Source organism: Fimicolochytrium jonesii, assembly GCF_025526975.1.
Source record: "Fimicolochytrium jonesii strain JEL569 chromosome Unknown EV422scaffold_28, whole genome shotgun sequence".
Classification (NCBI taxonomy): domain Eukaryota; kingdom Fungi; phylum Chytridiomycota; class Chytridiomycetes; order Spizellomycetales; family Powellomycetaceae; genus Fimicolochytrium; species Fimicolochytrium jonesii.
Window position 1 is genome coordinate 104474 of NW_026515695.1, and position 17291 is coordinate 121764.

The 17291-nt window shown below is 53.1% G+C and overlaps 9 protein-coding genes across 9 annotated transcripts; 5 read left to right on the forward strand and 4 right to left on the reverse strand.

Moving 5' to 3' along the window:
* Positions 1 to 31: 31 nt before the first annotated feature.
* On the reverse strand, positions 32 to 1027 carry EV422DRAFT_508972 (ribosomal S3Ae family-domain-containing protein; the record flags this gene model as incomplete). The annotated part of the gene is made up of 3 exons (XM_053068802.1): positions 32 to 457; positions 555 to 745; positions 841 to 1027. 3 exons carry the CDS (start codon positions 1025 to 1027, stop codon positions 32 to 34), a joined length of 804 nt encoding a protein of 267 aa, XP_052922346.1.
* A 291-nt stretch (positions 1028 to 1318) lies between these two features.
* On the forward strand, positions 1319 to 2516 carry EV422DRAFT_222117 (RNA polymerase, subunit omega/K/RPB6). The gene is made up of 3 exons (XM_053065481.1): positions 1319 to 1743; positions 1816 to 2147; positions 2232 to 2516. Exons 1-2 carry the CDS (start codon positions 1609 to 1611, stop codon positions 2119 to 2121), a joined length of 441 nt encoding a protein of 146 aa, XP_052922347.1. The 5' UTR covers positions 1319 to 1608; the 3' UTR covers positions 2122 to 2147; positions 2232 to 2516.
* Positions 2517 to 2895: 379 nt separating this feature from the next.
* EV422DRAFT_541586 (Tetraspanin family-domain-containing protein) lies at positions 2896 to 4764 on the forward strand. The gene is made up of 6 exons (XM_053071213.1): positions 2896 to 3360; positions 3444 to 3498; positions 3583 to 3782; positions 3852 to 3886; positions 3953 to 4181; positions 4255 to 4764. The coding sequence occupies exons 1-6, from the start codon at positions 3253 to 3255 to the stop codon at positions 4498 to 4500; spliced, it is 873 nt and encodes a 290-aa protein (XP_052922348.1). The 5' UTR covers positions 2896 to 3252; the 3' UTR covers positions 4501 to 4764.
* Positions 4765 to 5263: 499 nt separating this feature from the next.
* Positions 5264 to 6113, reverse strand: EV422DRAFT_508975 (uncharacterized protein; the record flags this gene model as incomplete). The annotated part of the gene is made up of 4 exons (XM_053068803.1): positions 5264 to 5364; positions 5445 to 5524; positions 5603 to 5849; positions 5951 to 6113. 4 exons carry the CDS (start codon positions 6111 to 6113, stop codon positions 5264 to 5266), a joined length of 591 nt encoding a protein of 196 aa, XP_052922349.1.
* A 447-nt stretch (positions 6114 to 6560) lies between these two features.
* On the forward strand, positions 6561 to 8258 carry EV422DRAFT_508976 (uncharacterized protein; the record flags this gene model as incomplete). Its single annotated transcript, XM_053068804.1, has 3 exons — positions 6561 to 6895; positions 6980 to 8079; positions 8155 to 8258. The coding sequence occupies 3 exons, from the start codon at positions 6561 to 6563 to the stop codon at positions 8256 to 8258; spliced, it is 1539 nt and encodes a 512-aa protein (XP_052922350.1).
* Positions 8259 to 8547: 289 nt separating this feature from the next.
* EV422DRAFT_541593 (uncharacterized protein) lies at positions 8548 to 11368 on the forward strand. The gene is made up of 8 exons (XM_053071214.1): positions 8548 to 8922; positions 9005 to 9348; positions 9429 to 9799; positions 9864 to 9902; positions 9973 to 10148; positions 10221 to 10323; positions 10385 to 10470; positions 10538 to 11368. The coding sequence occupies exons 1-8, from the start codon at positions 8786 to 8788 to the stop codon at positions 11175 to 11177; spliced, it is 1896 nt and encodes a 631-aa protein (XP_052922351.1). The 5' UTR covers positions 8548 to 8785; the 3' UTR covers positions 11178 to 11368.
* A 233-nt stretch (positions 11369 to 11601) lies between these two features.
* Positions 11602 to 13476, reverse strand: EV422DRAFT_551450 (alcohol dehydrogenase; the record flags this gene model as incomplete). Its single annotated transcript, XM_053071837.1, has 6 exons — positions 11602 to 11940; positions 12023 to 12353; positions 12430 to 12613; positions 12710 to 13033; positions 13107 to 13274; positions 13362 to 13476. The coding sequence occupies 6 exons, from the start codon at positions 13474 to 13476 to the stop codon at positions 11602 to 11604; spliced, it is 1461 nt and encodes a 486-aa protein (XP_052922352.1).
* Positions 13477 to 13850: 374 nt separating this feature from the next.
* Positions 13851 to 14941, reverse strand: EV422DRAFT_541598 (uncharacterized protein). The gene is made up of 3 exons (XM_053071215.1): positions 14787 to 14941; positions 14470 to 14706; positions 13851 to 14383 (listed from the first exon to the last, which is right to left on the reverse strand). Exons 1-3 carry the CDS (start codon positions 14848 to 14850, stop codon positions 14148 to 14150), a joined length of 537 nt encoding a protein of 178 aa, XP_052922353.1. The 5' UTR covers positions 14851 to 14941; the 3' UTR covers positions 13851 to 14147.
* A 263-nt stretch (positions 14942 to 15204) lies between these two features.
* Positions 15205 to 17277, forward strand: EV422DRAFT_570728 (adaptor complex AP-3 domain-containing protein; the record flags this gene model as incomplete). The annotated part of the gene is made up of 11 exons (XM_053072906.1): positions 15205 to 15246; positions 15326 to 15488; positions 15565 to 15632; positions 15705 to 15835; positions 15905 to 16179; positions 16248 to 16393; positions 16474 to 16545; positions 16616 to 16705; positions 16780 to 16903; positions 16995 to 17141; positions 17219 to 17277. The coding sequence occupies 11 exons, from the start codon at positions 15205 to 15207 to the stop codon at positions 17275 to 17277; spliced, it is 1317 nt and encodes a 438-aa protein (XP_052922354.1).
* Between the last annotated feature and the right edge of the window lie 14 nt (positions 17278 to 17291).

Below are 17291 nucleotides of genomic sequence, written 5' to 3' on the forward strand. Positions count from 1 at the left end.
CGGGTGGGTGGTCGAGAGAAGATGGACGTGTTTATACACTCTCGAACACAGGGATGTCCTTAGCCTCCTTGGTGTTTCCAACCACCTTGGATCCCTTGTCCTCAACGGCCTCGCCGTGAAGTTCCAAAAGCTTTCCAAGGTCGAACTTGGGCGCCTTCAGGATCTTCACCTTCCTGACGTACACGTTCTGAAGAGGGTAAATACCCTGGCACGCCTTCTCAATCTCCTTTCCAATGACTTCCGGGACGAGCTTCTGGACGAGCTCGCGCAAATCGCAAGATGCGGCCTCGCGGGTCATGATCTCGAACATCTTCTTGCGGATGAGACGGATCTGAGCGTGGGTGGCGTAGGTGGTCTTGCGGATCTGGTTCTTGCGGCGTTGGGTGAAGGCGATGGTGAAGAGGCGGAGAAGGTAACCGTCAGTGGTCTTGACGTCAACGAAAGCCTCGATCAGGGACTACAAAGGGAAATTGACGTTTAGGTCAGTCCGTATGTCCCCGCTGCACTCCACCCAAAAGTGAACTGTCCAGTCATCAATTCGTCCATGACCGTACCTGCCACTTCTTCACAAGGGAGCGAAGCTTGTCGGAGGTGAAGTCCATGCCGTGGAAGTTGGTCAGGCAGTTCTTTCCCTGGATCTCCTGAACCTGGAGCTTGATCTTACGGAAAGAGTCCTCCGGGTTGTTGTTCAGGTCGGCAAGAGAGAGCTCCAACACACGGCCCTTAAGAGCGTCGTTGGCGTTCTCTATAATCGTGAGAAAAATCGTCCAATCAGCACTGCTGTTCCACTTCCCGTCTCCTCCCTGCTCTCCTCTGGCACAAGCAAACGTCGATACGTACTCAAACCCTGGGTACGGTTGACAAGAGTCTTGCCGACATTGCGAACCTCGAAGAAGCCGGGGGCCTTGATGTCGTACCAGTCCTTACGGGTGAAGGGGTCGACACTGAAAAACAGAACACAGTCTCTGTCAATCGGTTGCTCGGTGTGGCTTGCCCCATGCCGGATCGTCGCACGCCGGATCGTCATTCATAGGTCTGATTCCAATTCCTCATATATGCTCCGCCTCCCATCCATCCATCCATCCATCCATCTACCATCGTCCATTCATCCATCGGCGCTGCTGTAAGCGGCATAGGGTACGTACACCTTCTTCTTAAGACCCTTCTTGCCCTTCGAGAGGCGCCTATAAAGAAAAACGAAAGCCGTCGTTAGTCATGTCGTCGGCTATATATAAATGCCGAGCCGACCACTCATTCCCAGGCCATTCCGCCGAGCATGCCTCTACTTTCGTGCGTAAAAGCAGCAACATGCTACGACGTCGTTGAGCGGCGGTGAGGGTGTACGTACTTGTTCTTTCCGACAGCCATGTTGTCTCGGTATACTCTATGTAATGAGGCGAGACCGAAAGAGGGCAGAACTCGACTGGATGCGCTTGCGAAGTTCGACAAGGGCAGTGGGACAGGCGTGTCCGAGAAATCTCACGTGACTCCGGTGCACTAGTTAATTCGCTGCCCTTTCCTTCTTCCAGGGCTGTTGGACTTGCGACTCTTCGAACTTTGACCTGGCGCTGCATCGCAAAACAAGGACAGCAGAAGCCAACGCCAATAATGTCAGACTACGAGGGAAGCGACGCCGGCGGCGACTTTGACGAGCCTGTTGACGACTTTGATGAGCCCTTGGACCTTGAGGCCGAGGGTGACCTCCCGGAAGGACTCCGAACCGAAATTCTCAACCAGGACGAGGTTGGTGTGAAAACTTCGGTCGTCTGCAAATACTTGGGAGGTGATTCTGACTCCAAAAACTGCAAAATATAGCAACAGATCGACGTCACCACTACTGCTGCACCTGCCAAGAGCGGAGTTCCAGGGCCGATCCCAAAACACTTACGGCTGACGACTCCCTACATGACAAAGTACGAGAAGGCTCGTGTCCTCGGTACACGGGCACTGCAAATCAGCATGAACGCGCCAGTTATGGTCGACCTAAACGGCGAGTCCGACCCATTGGCGATCGCCATGAAGGAGTTGAGGGAACAAAAGATACCGCTAATGGTGAGGAGATATATGCCGGATGGGAGTTGGGAGGACTGGAGCGTTGAGGAGCTCATCCTACCCGAGTAATGGAACAAGGGAAGAGGATGGAGAATGTAAGGATATTTTTTGGATGACACCATAATTGGATGAAACTGTGATTGTGCTCACCAGAGTTGTACTATTTATTTTCTTTCAAGCAGAGTGAGGGCATCGTTCACAGGTCTTCCAGGATATCTACGAAACCACAAAAACTACCACCAAAGCAAACGATTGCATCAAAACAAACGATTGAGCCCATTGAGCCCGGTTCCGAAAGCGAAGCCTCAGATTCGACATCAGAGCAAATGGCCAAAGTTTTACATTCTGACATGCTGATGCCGGAAGCACCGTCTCGGCTGTCCAACATTCGCGCAAATGAGCTCCAAAAGGCGTTGAAAGCGGAACATCAGTTACTACAACAAAGTCAGGCGGCAATTGTAGCGAAGCTAGCGAGCTTGGAGGCAGAGGAGCGCTGCCTGGTTGAGGAGATTAGGAAGTTGGAGCAGGGGTCGTAATGAACCTCGAGAATCGAGAGGGAAACCGGGTGGATGTGGGAGTCGGATGCTTTTATGACACATTTCGGCATGTATATAATTTATCACATTCGCTTCTATTGCACATACTACTACTCGAATCATTCTGAAGCCTGGCGGTTTGGATGGAGGACTTGCCTCTGATGAGATCAACGCAACAGATCAGATTCAGTTTGAGGACGACAAGTCCTATATATATATATGGCAGACTCCTCAACTTATGAGCAGGCAGATTGAGCGTCCTAATGGCCCGCCGTTGTGTTCCTTTCCCCCCGTCCCGCTGGGGGCCGTTGCATGTGCGCTGTGCAGATCGAATGTCCGACCGATATCCTTCGGCCTGACGTTCTTGCGCGTCACGTCTCAGAGACGGTCTCTCCACACTTTTTTCGCGGAAAAGGCACCCATCTTGTCTTTTCCCACCCATCGCATCCAACGACGGAAATCCCCCGAATCGCACAATAACCGCCTCTCTCTTCAAACAAGCTCCTCAGCCAAGATTCTCTCCGTATATATACCCGTTTTAGCAGCGCTCTCCCCCTCCTCATCACTCCCTTTCTCCTCAACCCCGGCCCCCATCTTGCCGTACCCAGTCGAAGAACAACAGTCATCGCGTTCAACATCGAGTTCAAGTTCCGAAACACTTACAATGGGCAAAGGCGGTGCTGATTACAACCCTTTCTCGTCCGTTGGCGGAGGCCAGGGGATGTTGCAGGCGTCGAAGTGGACGTCGTTTGCTGTCAGTTGCTTGACGGCGGTATGTTTTTCAGGGAACTATGTGCACGGGAGGTAGCTGCCATGCTTGATCGGACCCTAACATATATAACACTACGACGATAGCTGGCCGGTGTTGCTTTGATTGGAATTGGTGTCTATGGGCTCTTGAACCCTCTTGGTAAGCTTGTGCCCTTCAACTGGCTCGCGATCTTTCCGACGGGGTGATTGACGAGATTTATGTCCTAATATCCCAACCTCCAAGGTTCCGCAATGGTCCCGATGACGCTCCCCATCATCTCAATCGCCGTCGGTTCCGCTGTGATTCTCATATCCGTCCTGGGCTCGTTGAGCTCCTTTGCGGAGATGCGCACCGCGCTCTGGTGCTACTTCTGGATTCTGCTCGCTTTCATCCTCTTGCAGTACATCATTGGCATTGTCGCTTTGAGTACTCGCGGAGATGCGGTAAGGGTTTGCATCTTGATTCTGTTCCAACGGGAAACCAAGATCCTAACCACGTTTTTCACAATCTAGATTGACGAGCTTGCTGATCGTCGCTGGAACTATTTGTATCTGCATCTCATCCAGGGTACACGTGGTAGAGGCCGACGCACTTACACCTCTTCATTCATTAGGTACTTCAATCGACCCAAGTATCTCCGCGACATCCAAGAGAACTACGAATGCTGCGGTCTCAACTACCTGGACGATCGCGCTTATCCGAAGCCCGAGCGCGCTCAGGACAAGTGTTCCAGGCATCCCGACTTTGCCTACCAGCGTCCGTGCATTGGCCCGATCAAGGAGGAATGGAGCGAGAGGCAGAAAGTCTTTGGAATTACGATCTTGAGCCTTGGTGCTCTGCAGGTGTGGTTGTAGATTCATTTTTATGAATGCGTCTGCAGGTGCATCTTCTACCCATTACCCTTTCACCATGTAGCTTCTTGGCCTGCTTCCCATCTATTACCTCGCCACACGTATCCCGACCGAGGAAGAACGCGACCATGCTCGCATGGAAGAGCACCGCAGGTTGCTCGAACGCTTCCATGGACCCGGCGGTGAGGATGGTAGAAGCACTCCTACCTCGTACGGCGGCCTCCGCGGCGATTTGCCTGCTCAGCATCAGGTCGGCGGCCCGGCTGGATCGTTCCCGTACCCTGCGAAGCGCCCGGGTTCTCGTGTCTGATGTGGTTGCATTGAAGTTTGTTTACTGCGCTCGGTTTTGAGCCTTTGAGTCATTCGTTTTTGGCGTCGTCCCGCGGGCATTATCTGAATGCCGGCAACCCGGCTGTTGTGACCTACTATCACGGTCCGTAACTAGCATAGTTTGCTTTCTGAACCTAGCCGACACCTATCTGTCTGTTGGCTACAAGTTTTGCTCCCCGAGTTTTTGTTATTACGTCCCTATGCACATCAACTATATTATATCTCCCAATTGCTTTGATTTCCGTTCATGCACCCAAGGGACCACCGTCCCCGTCGGACTCTCTGTATTGACCGGAGAGCCGCGGTGGTGCACCGAGCGCGTGAGGTTATTTCATTTCATTATGAATCTCCGAACGGGAATTGTTTCCATCACATTGGTGTTACACCAATTGGGGTTGTTTTCAGTGCCCGGCTGCCCCGGCATGTGAGATTTGGCCGAGGGCGGATTTGTGACAACTCTATAACCACTAAACTACTCCAAGTTTGCTTGGGAGGCCCCACTTAGGTAACGCTATAAGCAAAGACACTGGCGTCCATGGCCGTCCTCGCTCTCCTCGCTCGACCTGGAGAAGGACCCACTTCGAAAAACCGAAGCCCAAAGCCGACGGGCAATGAATCAAAGTCATCAATCGGTTTGCCCCTATAGCGGGTTGTCCTCTTCTCGGATATTGTCTATAGTCCCAAAAAATACTGTACAAAATACAAGTGCGGATTACAAGAGCGGCCCGAACATGAGATCCCCCTCAAAAACAAGCATCCCACAGCACATTAGCATAGTAATATCGCGAGAACTTGTCTGCAAACTCCTGGATGTAGATATCTTTTTCCGCGCTGTTTGGTTTGCCTGGCGGACATTAAATCAGGGAAGCGTGGTGTTAGGACCCAAATGAGGGGTTTGACCGAGTGTGCAAAGATGGTACTCACAAACTTGACACTTGACAAACTTTCCCATAGCGTCCTTCTGCATCTCGATCCCCAGGCCCCGGAAGATTGTCAACAACAACCTATACCCAAAAAAGAAACCTCGTCAACACCCGCATCGCGCTGCCCAAAACGAAAAACCCCCAAAAAGAGAAACATACTGCTCCCGACTGGGCGGCACAACCCTCTCGTCCTCCTCCTCCCTCCTCAGACCCTCAACCTCCCCCTCCAACTCCGCCAACTGCGCCTCCAACCCCTCGATCGTCTTGTCTAGCTCGCCCGCCTGCTTGGCGAGGGTGTATTTGGCCCGGTCCATGCTGATCATCCGCGCGCTGTGGGTTTCGGTTGTTGCGGTGGGTTTGGGGAGAGCGGTGGAGGCGATCAGGTGGGCATGGTGTTTGCTGAGTGCTGGATGACAATGTCAACCCGACAATGTCAATGTTCACTTGAAGTATAGTTGGAGGAATTGGGAGATGATGACCGCTTACCTTGTCACGTGCCCTTCATACTCTCCTCAACCTCGCCCATCGCTTCCGCGGCTTTGGCGTTCAGGCTATCGATGTTGCGGATCAGCGCCGTTTCGTGCGCCGGGTTCAGGCTCTCGAGGAGGGTGGCGACCAGCGCGTGGCCTTCTTCGAATGCGGGGCTCATTTGGGCGTGTAGGTGGGACATGGTGGACGGTGGGGGCGGTGGTGAGTAAAATGTGTTGTGGTGAAGTGCTTTGGGAGTGGGGTGTGAGATGCCGGACATATGGGTCACTCAGAAGAGGGGAAAGTGCAAGTTCGCCGAGTGTGCCTTTTGTCCGAGAGATGTCCGCGCCGGCCCGGGTTGTTGCCCTGTCGTGTAAAAGCTTTCGATTCGTCAGGTTGTTGGCATTCGAGTCTTACGTTTTCATGATTCACGCAAATATTTCAGGGACTGCTTTTCCCGGTCGCCGTCGTTTGCTCACCCCACACAGCGTCCACTGCCACACTGACAGACGCGCAGTCAGTTGTGGAAGGCAGGGTGGAAGGCAGTCAAGTCAAAAGCGGGCGACCGGCAAGGGCAGGCGTCTTCCTGATCATTATTCGTGAGGGAGAGGCGTTCATTGCGCGTCACACTAGGAAGATTGATATTCAAATGCCGGGTGTCGCAATTCCGTCGAGGCCATCTCACACCCCGTTACGCGACAAGCATCTCTACCATCCCGAGATGCACTCAGTCACAGAGCCCGGCACCCCACTGCCGGCCTACTCTGCCGCTGTGCAGAGGAAGAGTAGCGCGCCGATGGACGTCAAGAGCACCACTAACACCGCCACGAGAGGCGTGAAAGGCCGAGTGGACGATGGCCCGTTGAGCACGATGTGGAAGACGTATTTTGGAAAAGCGTCGACGGAGGAGGCGGCGTTGACTGTGCAGGCCATTTCACATCTTTCCGGGAGTGGAGCGAGTGTGGAGAGGGTGGAGAATGCTAGGTAGGGGAGTGAACTGCGGTTGCGCAAGGTAATTCCGCATCAGGTTATGAATTTTCGCTGATGTCTCGCTTCTTTCATGTACAGCTGGCGGATATGGTCTCGGAAGCCAAATGCGGTGAATGTGTCGCAAGAGAGGCTGGTGCCGCCAAATTCCGGCCCGCCGACCCCTCCCACATCACCGAAAATATTGCCTGCACCAGTTATGACAAATCGGTTGGAACCAGCACAGGATCTTTTACAACCACGACCACCTCCGCCACCACCACCACCACAGCAGCAATTGCTACCACCAAGTCTTTCTGATCAACAACAGTTGTCCATACCCGGCCGTCGTTCCTTCCTAACATCCTGCTTCCCAAGCTCCATCGTCGAGCTTCCTATCACCGTCTACGCCCGCTGGAAGAAAGACTCAGTCACAGGCATCTCCTCCCTCCTCGGCGAATCACTCGCCGATCTCATCACAGCCGCCATTCACCGCGCCGAAGCAAGGGGGTTCATCGATACCTCCTCGGGGTGGGAGCCACATTACCATTGTTGGAGGGGCCGGCCAATGGCGTGTCCAGGATCCTTCCTGAGGAGGTGGAAATGGCTGAGGATCATTTCGAGAGAGGATGGGCAAGGAGATGGAGCGCAGGTAGAACAGGAGTGTCCCATCGACAAGTTTCTTTTGAGAACCAATGCGGGCGTCGGATTATCGGTGGCCTCGCTGGAGATGCCTGCCGCGCCGCCAAATAGCCCTTCATCATTCGATTCCCCATCTTCCCCGGAAACGGTTCCTTGTCGCAGCGAACCAATTCCCATTACGCCGTTCACCAAACATACTCTCCTCACGCCACCGGCATCGCACACCTCCCTCCTTTCGCAACTCATAACGTCCTCTCTACGCAACCAGTCCTCGACGCAAACCGCGGCCGAACGGCGGCGCATGATGCAGTATCTGCGCCGTCGAGCCATCGAATGCGAGGACGAGGACAAGCGGGGAATGGATGTGGAGACGTACTTGCAGCTCGTGGACGCCTGCGATGGCGCCGCCGTGGCCGCTGCGGCTGGTCCCGGCGCCGGTGGGAGGATGTTTGCGAGGCGACCGGAGATGGTCACTAGGCCCGGAGACGCCGGGGTTGACGCGTTTGCGGGCGACCAGGAGGGAAGGAGGCGGGTTACGGATACCGCCGAGAGTTTGATTGGTGTGTTCTTTGTGGAGATGTCTTTGCAACACCAAGTGCATTGATCTCATCTTCGATTCTTCCCCATCTCATTAGATCCCACCTGGCTTCCACGCGGCACGGCAAGTCGTCACCATACGAATCCGCGACGTGCGGTCACATTCGACGATAGCGAGCTGGATAGTTTCTTTGTGTGGTGATCGGACAATCCACCGGACAGCTCCCTTTTTGGATACCATGTTTGGGCTTCTTTTCTTTGTTTCTGTATAAACCTTCGCTAGTCCTTCCTTTTTCGCATTGGCGTTGGACGATCTCCCCATTGATAATTAGCTTACGTTTTCATTCTGTATGTACTTTGCTTTTGTGGCATTCGAAGGCGTATCGTGAAATGTACAGACCCCTGCATCATCATCTTTCCTGCCCATATCGGAATGGCTGTAACATGTGCATGGTGAATTCAGACTTTTATGGTTGAAGCCTCCGGAATCGGGATAACGTCACCACATCCCGGACAGCAGGGCGCGCGTCAACAACCATGACGTGTGGCAGGCGAAAACGGTGATAAAAGCCTCGTCCTGCTGGGACCTCGTCAACCTAAAGACATTGTGAGCTTGGCGAAGGCAAAGTACTTATATAGATCTGTCCAATTGATTCCCTAGCAGCAGCAGCCCTCTCCGCTGGAAGAAAGCTTTAGGAGACCGTCTGACAGCGTCGAAAGGAAACAAAGATGCCAGGACACAGGGTGCGTGGAGTCCACAACCATGGGCCTACTAGGGATGGTCGCACTTTGGAAGAAACCCGCTTGCTGTCCGAGGGAAGCTCGCGGGCGCTGCGTGCTGAGGAGGCTAAGGATTGTTACGAAAAGTATGGGCTTGCACTTTGCGAACGTTTGTAGCCACCGACTGAAAGACTGACGCGAGGTCGTGTACACTTCCTTGCTTCTCAGAGCGCTCGAGTTTGCGCGCAACCGCCTAGTGGAGCCGGTCTCAAACGATGAAATCGCCGAGTCCAAAGAATACGTCACGGACGCCATGATCACCGAGCTCAAGATTCTCGGTCCGCGGGCCTGTGTTTGCGGTGCACTGGCCGCTAGCCGGGAGCTAAACCAACGTGCAAAGCTCAGCACTCACCGAAGTTCTCTGCTGAAAGCCAGGGCGTACATGTGTGAGGTTATGGCGATTAGGATTGTGGAGGATCTCGCGGAGGATAAGGATGGGAGAGAAGAGCTGTTTGTAGAGGTGCTTACGCCGCTGTTCACGAATTGGAAGGCGCCGCACAAGCAGGAGAGCCGTGAGTGTTGCTACATTTCCATTACATCTCCATCACTATGACTTTGGCAATTAGCTAACATAAAGCCCTGTTTGACATAGCACTCTCCATCGCTGTCGAATCTGGCGCGGTCTCCTTCGTCAACACCATCGTGGTGCAGCAATGCGTCGAGTACATCTGGCGCGGCCTCCTGATCCCCCGCCCATCATGGGAGATCAAACAAGACAGTCGTGATGGCGACGGATACGTCCAGGGCTACCAATGGCCCACGCAGATCAGATCTGGTTTCAATGCTCTACCCGAAGGCCGGTTGAGTGTCCCGATATACCGATACGCTGCCGAGACGATGTTCAGTTTCGCGCTGTTGATGGTGTTCACGTTTGTCGTCAACTACCGGACCCCGCATTTCAATGCGGCGGAGATCATCATGTATATCATGGTTGGGTCTTATATGATCACGGAGATCAAGCAGGTAGGTTCGCCCTTGGTTGCCTCTCTGGTTTACCGTCTACTCGGCTAACGCTCAATACGATCAGTTCCGTTCACAAGGCACAGGATTGTACTTCCTGACATTGGTAAGCCCCAGGTCCCTCATAATCACACACGCCGAACTCAAATGCTCATAGGAAGGCCCCCGTTCCTTAGTTCAACTGCAACGACATGATCAGCTTGGTCCTGTTCTCAATCGCCTTTGGAGCCAAAGTCTACGCTCAATGGATTGGCAGCGAGGAGATCTTGACGGGTCCAACCGATTTGTCCTATGATCTGCTAGCGTGTAACGCTGTGTTCTTGTGGACTCGTGCGATTCATGTTCTTGCTGGGTTAGTAATGGGCGGACGCTGAAAATCAGTTCATGCCACGTGAGAGCTAAAACTTCATGATTGCCAATTCAGATTCCGATACTTTGGAGAGATGGTCGTCATCATCCGCTCCATGTTGCAAGACGCTGCTTACTTTTTCGTCATGTTCTTCTTTGTGCTTGTCGGGTTTGTCCAGGTATGTTCATCATCTACCGCCCTTCGGGACCACCCCTCTGACTCCAAACATGTGTTTTCAGGCGTTTGCTGGTTTAGCGCGTGCATCGCCATCGGAGGGACCTGGGTTCGCTAAGGGGGGATACTTGTTAGCCAAGGCTTTCCTGCAGTAAGTATCTGACACACGAGATTTTTGTTTAGGCAATTGAACAGCTTACTCATTCGCCTATCATCAGGGCCCCTGACTTCGAGGACGCCGAGCGCATGCACGACGTCCTCGGACCCCCACTCCTCATCTTCTTCCAGATCCTCGGCACCGTCATCATGCTCAACATGCTCGTAGCCTTCTTCAACCAATCCTACTCCACCATCATCGAAACTGCCACCGAACAGCACGTCTACCAATTCACCGTCAACGTCCTCGGCCTCTACCTCGACGCCACGCGGTACCCCTTCATCCCGCCCGCCAACCTCGTCGAACCCTTCCTCAAAGTGCCCTCGCTCTTTCTCTCGGAACAGCGGTACCTCGCTCTGCGCAGATGGGTGTGGGTCCTCGCCGTGTTCCCCGCCAACCTCGCCATCGCGATCGCCGAGGAGGCATTCCCGCAGCTCACGGCGCAGCTGTACCAGGTGAAGGAGGACCAGGATTTCGAAGAGGAGCAACGGGAGCGGAGGTTGAGGAAGGCGGAGGATGCGGCGCCTGTGGAGAGCGAGCCTGTGACGGGTGGGAAGGGGTTGGAGAAGGAGGGGAAGAAGATCGAGGCGCCGGAGTTGGAAGAGGATGCGGGCGTGCAGGAGACTTTGAAGTTTTTGGTGAAGGAGATTAGGGAGTTGAGGTTGAAGTTGGAGGAAAAGAACGGGAGTGGGGCTGAGTAGACTAAGCGAGTAGAAGGAGTCAAGGAGGCCCACAGAAGGTGGCGGGTGTGGTCATGCGGATAGATACCTAGCGGCGTATAGGTCCTCCAAGTTTACGTAGCTTTGTGATAGTGTAAGGACGGTCGGACTCATTAGTTTCCTGTTCTCAGAACTTTCATTCAAATGTATATTGCTTATCATGCATCGACACTTCATATGCTTATATGCTTACGGCCGCCGGCTTTTCGCTGGTTTGCCACCCTTCAATTGGAGCATCCTGTTTCACAATGAACTTCAAAATCCTTTTTGTCGTGCTCTCTGAAGATGATGGAATACAGAATATGGAAAGGGTATTGCGTCTAAGTACGGCTATGGTCTACACTGAGGGCCGACTGACTATGCATAGAATAGTAAACAAATCATCTACGTGACCGTACCGCCGTCCCTAGTAAAGCTTGAAACTATCCTCAATCAACCGCTCAATAACTTCATAATCCACCGGCTTCGGCGCCAACTTGGTAACCCTATGCTGCGGCAACGTGCCCTCAACCAGCATCTTCGTGTCGTTCGAGTCGTAGCCGAGGGCGGTGAGACCGTCGGGGACGTCGAGTTTGTGGAGGAAGGTGCGCAGGGCGTCGGAGAGGATCGGGCCGGCGTCGGCGAGCTTGGCGTTGGAGACGTCGGCGCCGAAGAGGGCGGCGGCTTCGAGGTGACGTTCGGGGCAGGCGGGGGCGGTGAATTTGAAGACGGCGGGGGAGGTTACGGCGACTGAGATGCCGTGGGGCTGTTTCGGGGGGGAACGGTGTTCATATTGGTAAACATCCCATTGACTTATAAATAAGTGAGAATGCGAAAGCCATACATACCACGATGTTGTGATCAACCTTGTAACCCTTATGCTTGTAGTTCTTGACACCACCCGCAATAGGGTAACTCATACCATGACACAAATGCACGCCAGCATTTCCAAACCCAATCCCCGCAAATGTAGACGCCAAGATCATCTGTTCCTGGGCCTGGTGGTCGTCAGGGTTCTTGTACGCGCGGTGTAGGTTGTCAATGCACATCTTCAGCGACTTGAGCGACCACATGTCGGAGATGGGGTTGGAGCCTTGGTAGGCGGGGCGCTCGATGGGGTTCTTGGGGCGAGGGGTGCGCTCGGTGTAGGGGATGGCGGTGTATGACTCCAGGGAGTGGCTAGGGTTAGAGACAGGGAGTGTTCTTCATATAGCAGGTTTGTGAGATCATAGTAGAAGTCCAAATAGTAGCATACCATAGAACGTCGAGTCCACTGGCAACATGCACTTGAGGAGGCATCGTGCGGGTGTTCAAAGGATCGACGATACCGAGGTAGGGCTTCAATGAGCGGTGAGCAATGCCCGTCTTGAAGTTCTGGGGCTTGTAGTCGAAGATCGCGACACCGGTCGTCTCGGATCCCGTTCCAGCCGTCGTGGGGACTATCAAGGGTTGAAAACCGGGTGTCAGCAACGAGACATGCCGTAGGCAGAACCTTCCATCAGCGATGCGACGGAAGCTCATTCACAGATCTGTACCTGCAATCAAAGGCTTGACAGGATTATACACCGGCTTTCCGCGCCCAATGGGAGCATTCACAAACGCCAGAAAGTCCTCCTCAGGATGGCAGAGGTACAAGTTGGCCGCCTTGGCCGTGTCAATGACCGATCCACCACCGACAGCAACAAAGGCATCCGGCTGCTCTTTTCGCACAAAGTTGATGGCATCCTGGAAACTTCCGTCGGTGGGCTCGATGCGGACCCGGTCGAACACGACAAAGTTCACGCCGGCGTCCTGCAGGGATTTGATGGTGGTTTTCACGGGCAGGAGTTCCGCTAGGTTTGGGTCCGTAAACACGGCAACTACGATATGGGACATTAATACGATGTCAGCCAAGGCTCGTTCAGCGCGATAGATAATCCGCATATTCCGAACCTTTCTTCGCCCTCATGTTCGCCAAATCCATTCCAACTTCCTTCGTCACGCCCTTCCCGTATCGGATGCTGGAAGTGGCCATCTCGAACGCGTAGTCGCCCTCCTCTTTGGCTGTCGCAAAGGTTTGGTGGTGGTCATGTTTGTGATGGGAGTGAGAGCATCCAGGAGCTACAAGCGCGTCAATAGACCCAGATCAGTTACTGACAGGCGGAGAAAGCAAAATATGGATTGCCGTGGAGGCTCCTTTTTCCTTACCATGCCTTTTGAGCACCTTGCTGACAGCGGGTGCATGGCAGGGGCATCTAGCTCCTGCGGCGGAGACTGCTCCCATCAAGCCCCATACGGCCGCGCGAGAAGCAGGAGGTGCCATAGTATGACGGGAAGATATATAAGCGCAGATGGTATATCGTCCAGCTAAGCCGTGAGGGGATCGTCGAGTGGGATGGAGCCTGCTTCTGGGTTGCCTTTTTGTACGATGGGGACGTTTGTTCCCTTCACGTTTCTCATGGGGTATCCCAGGCTCAGGGGGTCGATGGAGACGCGTGTGCGGAGTGGGGTCGCCTAATGTAAAATGATTAGCGATTGAACAGGATGTTGCGGACAATGATCTGTGAAAATCGGCGTGTGAATCGGTGGGACCCCACATGACTCTCGGTCAATTGTTGGGGGAGTTTTTCGGTCCGCCAACGCGTTAAGGCGCGTTTGGTGCTGTCACGATGTCCATTTACGGACGACCGCCAGGACATCTTTTCCTTTTCGGCACCCGCTGGCCATAATCGTCGGGATTCGAAGATGTCACAAGAAAGCCTCGCTTCCATCGCTCGCCGATGGGATGTCTTCAGAATTGATATACTGTATGCCAAGCGTTGCCTGGGATGTGGGCGGTGCTCAGTGGGAAAAGAGAACAAAACTAAGATACGTACAAAAAACATATGTAAAATGTAAAGGGGAGAAAATGCGATCTATCTACAAAAGGATTGGTATCGTTGCCACTACTATGTACGGTGAATGAAGCCTGGTGTATTTGAATTGATGTGCTACTCAGATTTCGATGGTGAGGACGTTCTCCAGATCAGCATTGAACATGGCTCGCTTAAACTCCTCAAATGAGATAGCTCCATCCTTATCCAGGACATCGGCATCCAGAAGAGTCTGGTCGACCAGAGCTTGCACCTGATCGTCTGGCAAGTTCGAGCCCACCATGAGTTTGAGGATGTGGTATAAGTCGCTGGAATCGATAACGCCGTCGCCGTTCACGTCGTACACTTTGAATGCGACTGTAATGGGAGGGAGGGTTTAGATCACTCTTTATCCAAACCGATGGGCAAAAGCACATTGTGGAACTATCAGCCCTCTCACTTACAGCTCAATTTCTGTTCCCTCTTCGCCCTCTTCGAGAATACCGACAAGGCCGCAACGAACTGCTTGAAGTTGACTTCGTTTCGCCCGTCAAGGTCGAACACCGCAACTACCCGGTTGGCCAGAGGGTTCATAGCCAGTTCCGGAATAGCCGTCATTTCTTCCAATGATATCGTGCCGGAGTTGTCCTTGTCCAGGTGCCGGAAACGAGAATAGAGGGTTTTTATTTGTGCTTCCGAGACTGTTGCAAGGGATGCGGGTTAGTGTCAACCGACAAAACATGCCGACTTCGTTTGTGGTAAGCTTGAAGGACGAACTTACAGGTTGATATTGACTTCAGGTCGTCAAACTCCTCCGCCGTCAAGCGGGAAGACCCCTGACCCATCTTGCTAGTGTTTGAAGCGGGGCGCAAGTATCTTGCTATCTATGCGACGGACATGCGATAGAGTTGTGCAGCGACATAGCGTTCAACAAGTGGTGGGAATCTGAGGTAGTCTGAGGTGGCGCGCCTTATTGCGGCGATGTCCTGACTCACCTTCATGGCAAGAATCCCCCTGCAACGGCCATTTTGCAGGTCAGAAAATACCCACATCCACCAGCATCCTCCAACCCTCAACCCAGTGCACTTGTCCTGTCGAGTAGTGTCTGATTGCCTATGGTGAACTAAGGGAATTTGCTTTTGGCATATACTCAAGAACCTCGCAGCCTCCTCTATTCGCCAACTCAAACAATTCCCAAGATGGTCGCCAGTGCAGTCTACATCTTGGACGTCAAGGGCAAGGTAGATACCCGCAAACCGAGCCTCTACTGCTTTCCCACCGGGTGAGAACCCACTCATAACCGTCGTGTCCATCATGAAGGTCCTGATTTCGAGAGACTACCGAGGAGACATCCCCATGTCGGCCGTGGAGAAGTTCATGCCGCTAATTCAGGAAGTCGAGGAGGAGGAGCAAACACCAACGCCGATAATGTCGACGGAGGACGGCATACACTTCCTCTATGTCAAGCATATCAATCTCTACCGTGAGTGCTGAAGCGAACGAGATGTGGATGGAATCAGGCATAGAGGGGATTCACCGCCTCACACTGCTCTCACTAGTGCTGGCGACAACGCGAAAGAACTCGAATGCCGCTACCATCCTTCTGTTCCTTCATAAACTTATCGAGGTGAGAGCGCGCTTTGGATGAGCACAAGCCTGCATGTAGGCGTTCGCTCATAGTGCTTGCCCTCTCAAACAGGTGTTCAAAGAGTACTTCAAAGAGCTAGAAGAGGAGTCGATCAGGGACAATTTCGTCATTATTTACGAACTGCTTGATGAGATGATGGATTTTGGGTATCCGCAAACGACGGAGTCGAAGATTCTGCAAGAGTGAGGATGGCATTGTTCATTTCACAAATAAGATGAGCATATCGGCTGATGAAGACGGCACCTCCGCAGATACATCACCCAAGAATCCTACAAACTCGAATCGCAACCCCGTCTACCAATGGCAGTCACTAACGCGGTCTCGTGGCGTGCGGAAGGGATCAAATACCGAAAGAACGAGGTGTTCTTGGACGTGGTGGAGTCGGTCAATTTGCTGGTCAACGCCAACGGGAATGTGTTGCGGAGCGAGATCCTGGGTGCTGTAAAGATGAAGTGCTACCTCAGTGGGATGCCGGATGTGCGGTTGGGTTTGAATGATAAGGTGTTGTTTGAGAGTACCGGACGAAGTAAGCGATGTCGATGCGTTTTCGGGGCTTCTTGCTTTGTGCTTAGCAACCCCATCGGCGTCCAACAGCGGCTGGAAAAGGGAAAGCGGTCGAGATGGAGGACATGAAGTTCCATCAATGCGTGCGGCTAGCACGGTTTGAAAGCGATAGAACGATATCGTTCATACCGCCCGACGGGGAGTTTGAGTTGATGTCGTACCGGCTGAATACCCAGGTGGGTGACGGGGGAGTGACGGATACTTGAAAGGGCGATTGATGTAGGGAAGAAAAGTCCGCTGATCGAAATGCGTACAGGTGAAACCGTTGATCTGGTGCGAAGCGGTAATAGAATCACATAGCGGGTCTCGCGTTGAATACATGATCAAGGTGAGCCCCTATTCATGATGTGTCCTACACATACGACAGGCGGCTAATCTGGAACTCGTCTCAACTCCAGGCAAAAGGGCAATTCAAACGGAAATCAACAGCCAATAACGTAGAAATCATCATCCCCGTCCCCGAAGACGCAGATACCCCCAAATTTAGGGTACGGCATTGGTGTTCCGTTCCTGCCATACGATGGATTGGTGAAGCTTCCGCTGATTATGATTTTGTCGGCAGGCAACGGTCGGCTCGGTAACCTACGCCCCCGAGAAGAACGCCGCGGTTTGGAAAATCAAGCAATTCCCCGGTGGCAAGGACTACGTGATGCGCGCGCACTTCGGACTCCCAAGTGTTCGGAGCGGTAAGAAAGATTCCCACACCCTGCTTTGTTCACGTTAGAACAAGCAAAGAAACAAACAAACAAACAAACTGAACCCCATTTCGTTATGCAGAGGACCCAAACAAACGGCCCCCAATATCGGTCAAATTCGAGATCCCGTATTTCACAGTCTCGGGCATCCAAGTTCGGTATCTGAAGGTTGTAGATAAGAGCGGATACCAGGCGTTCCCGTGGGTGAGGTATATCACCCAGAATGGAGGTAAGATTTCGCCCAGTATGAGGTGGTTGTGATGCTTGAACACAGTCTGATTAGCCCTGGCTTTTCGCTCCGTCTAGATTACTTCCTCCGGTTGCCGGAGCCTGTCAGCAGTTCAAAGCTTGGATCGATTCAATAGCAGTGCTGGCAACG

Excerpts from the sequence above, each read along its gene's own strand:
- EV422DRAFT_222117 (XM_053065481.1), top strand. The coding sequence starts at position 1,609 with ATGTCAGACTACGAGGGAAGCGACGCCGGCGGCGACTTTGACGAGCCT. Across the intron at positions 1,744-1,815 it reads AAATTCTCAACCAGGACGAG|CAACAGATCGACGTCACCAC; the intron begins GTTGGTGTGAAA and ends TGCAAAATATAG.
- EV422DRAFT_541586 (XM_053071213.1), top strand. The coding sequence starts at position 3,253 with ATGGGCAAAGGCGGTGCTGATTACAACCCTTTCTCGTCCGTTGGCGGA. Across the intron at positions 3,499-3,582 it reads TGGGCTCTTGAACCCTCTTG|GTTCCGCAATGGTCCCGATG; the intron begins GTAAGCTTGTGC and ends CCAACCTCCAAG. Across the intron at positions 3,887-3,952 it reads GATCGTCGCTGGAACTATTT|GTACTTCAATCGACCCAAGT; the intron begins GTATCTGCATCT and ends TTCATTCATTAG.
- EV422DRAFT_541593 (XM_053071214.1), top strand. The coding sequence starts at position 8,786 with ATGCCAGGACACAGGGTGCGTGGAGTCCACAACCATGGGCCTACTAGG. Across the intron at positions 8,923-9,004 it reads GCTAAGGATTGTTACGAAAA|AGCGCTCGAGTTTGCGCGCA; the intron begins GTATGGGCTTGC and ends CTTGCTTCTCAG. Across the intron at positions 9,349-9,428 it reads GCCGCACAAGCAGGAGAGCC|CACTCTCCATCGCTGTCGAA; the intron begins GTGAGTGTTGCT and ends TGTTTGACATAG.
- EV422DRAFT_541598 (XM_053071215.1), bottom strand. The coding sequence starts at position 14,850 with ATGGGTCAGGGGTCTTCCCGCTTGACGGCGGAGGAGTTTGACGACCTG. Across the intron at positions 14,707-14,786 it reads CCTGAAGTCAATATCAACCT|TCTCGGAAGCACAAATAAAA; the intron begins GTAAGTTCGTCC and ends CCCTTGCAACAG. Across the intron at positions 14,384-14,469 it reads GAGGGAACAGAAATTGAGCT|TCGCATTCAAAGTGTACGAC; the intron begins GTAAGTGAGAGG and ends CTCCCATTACAG.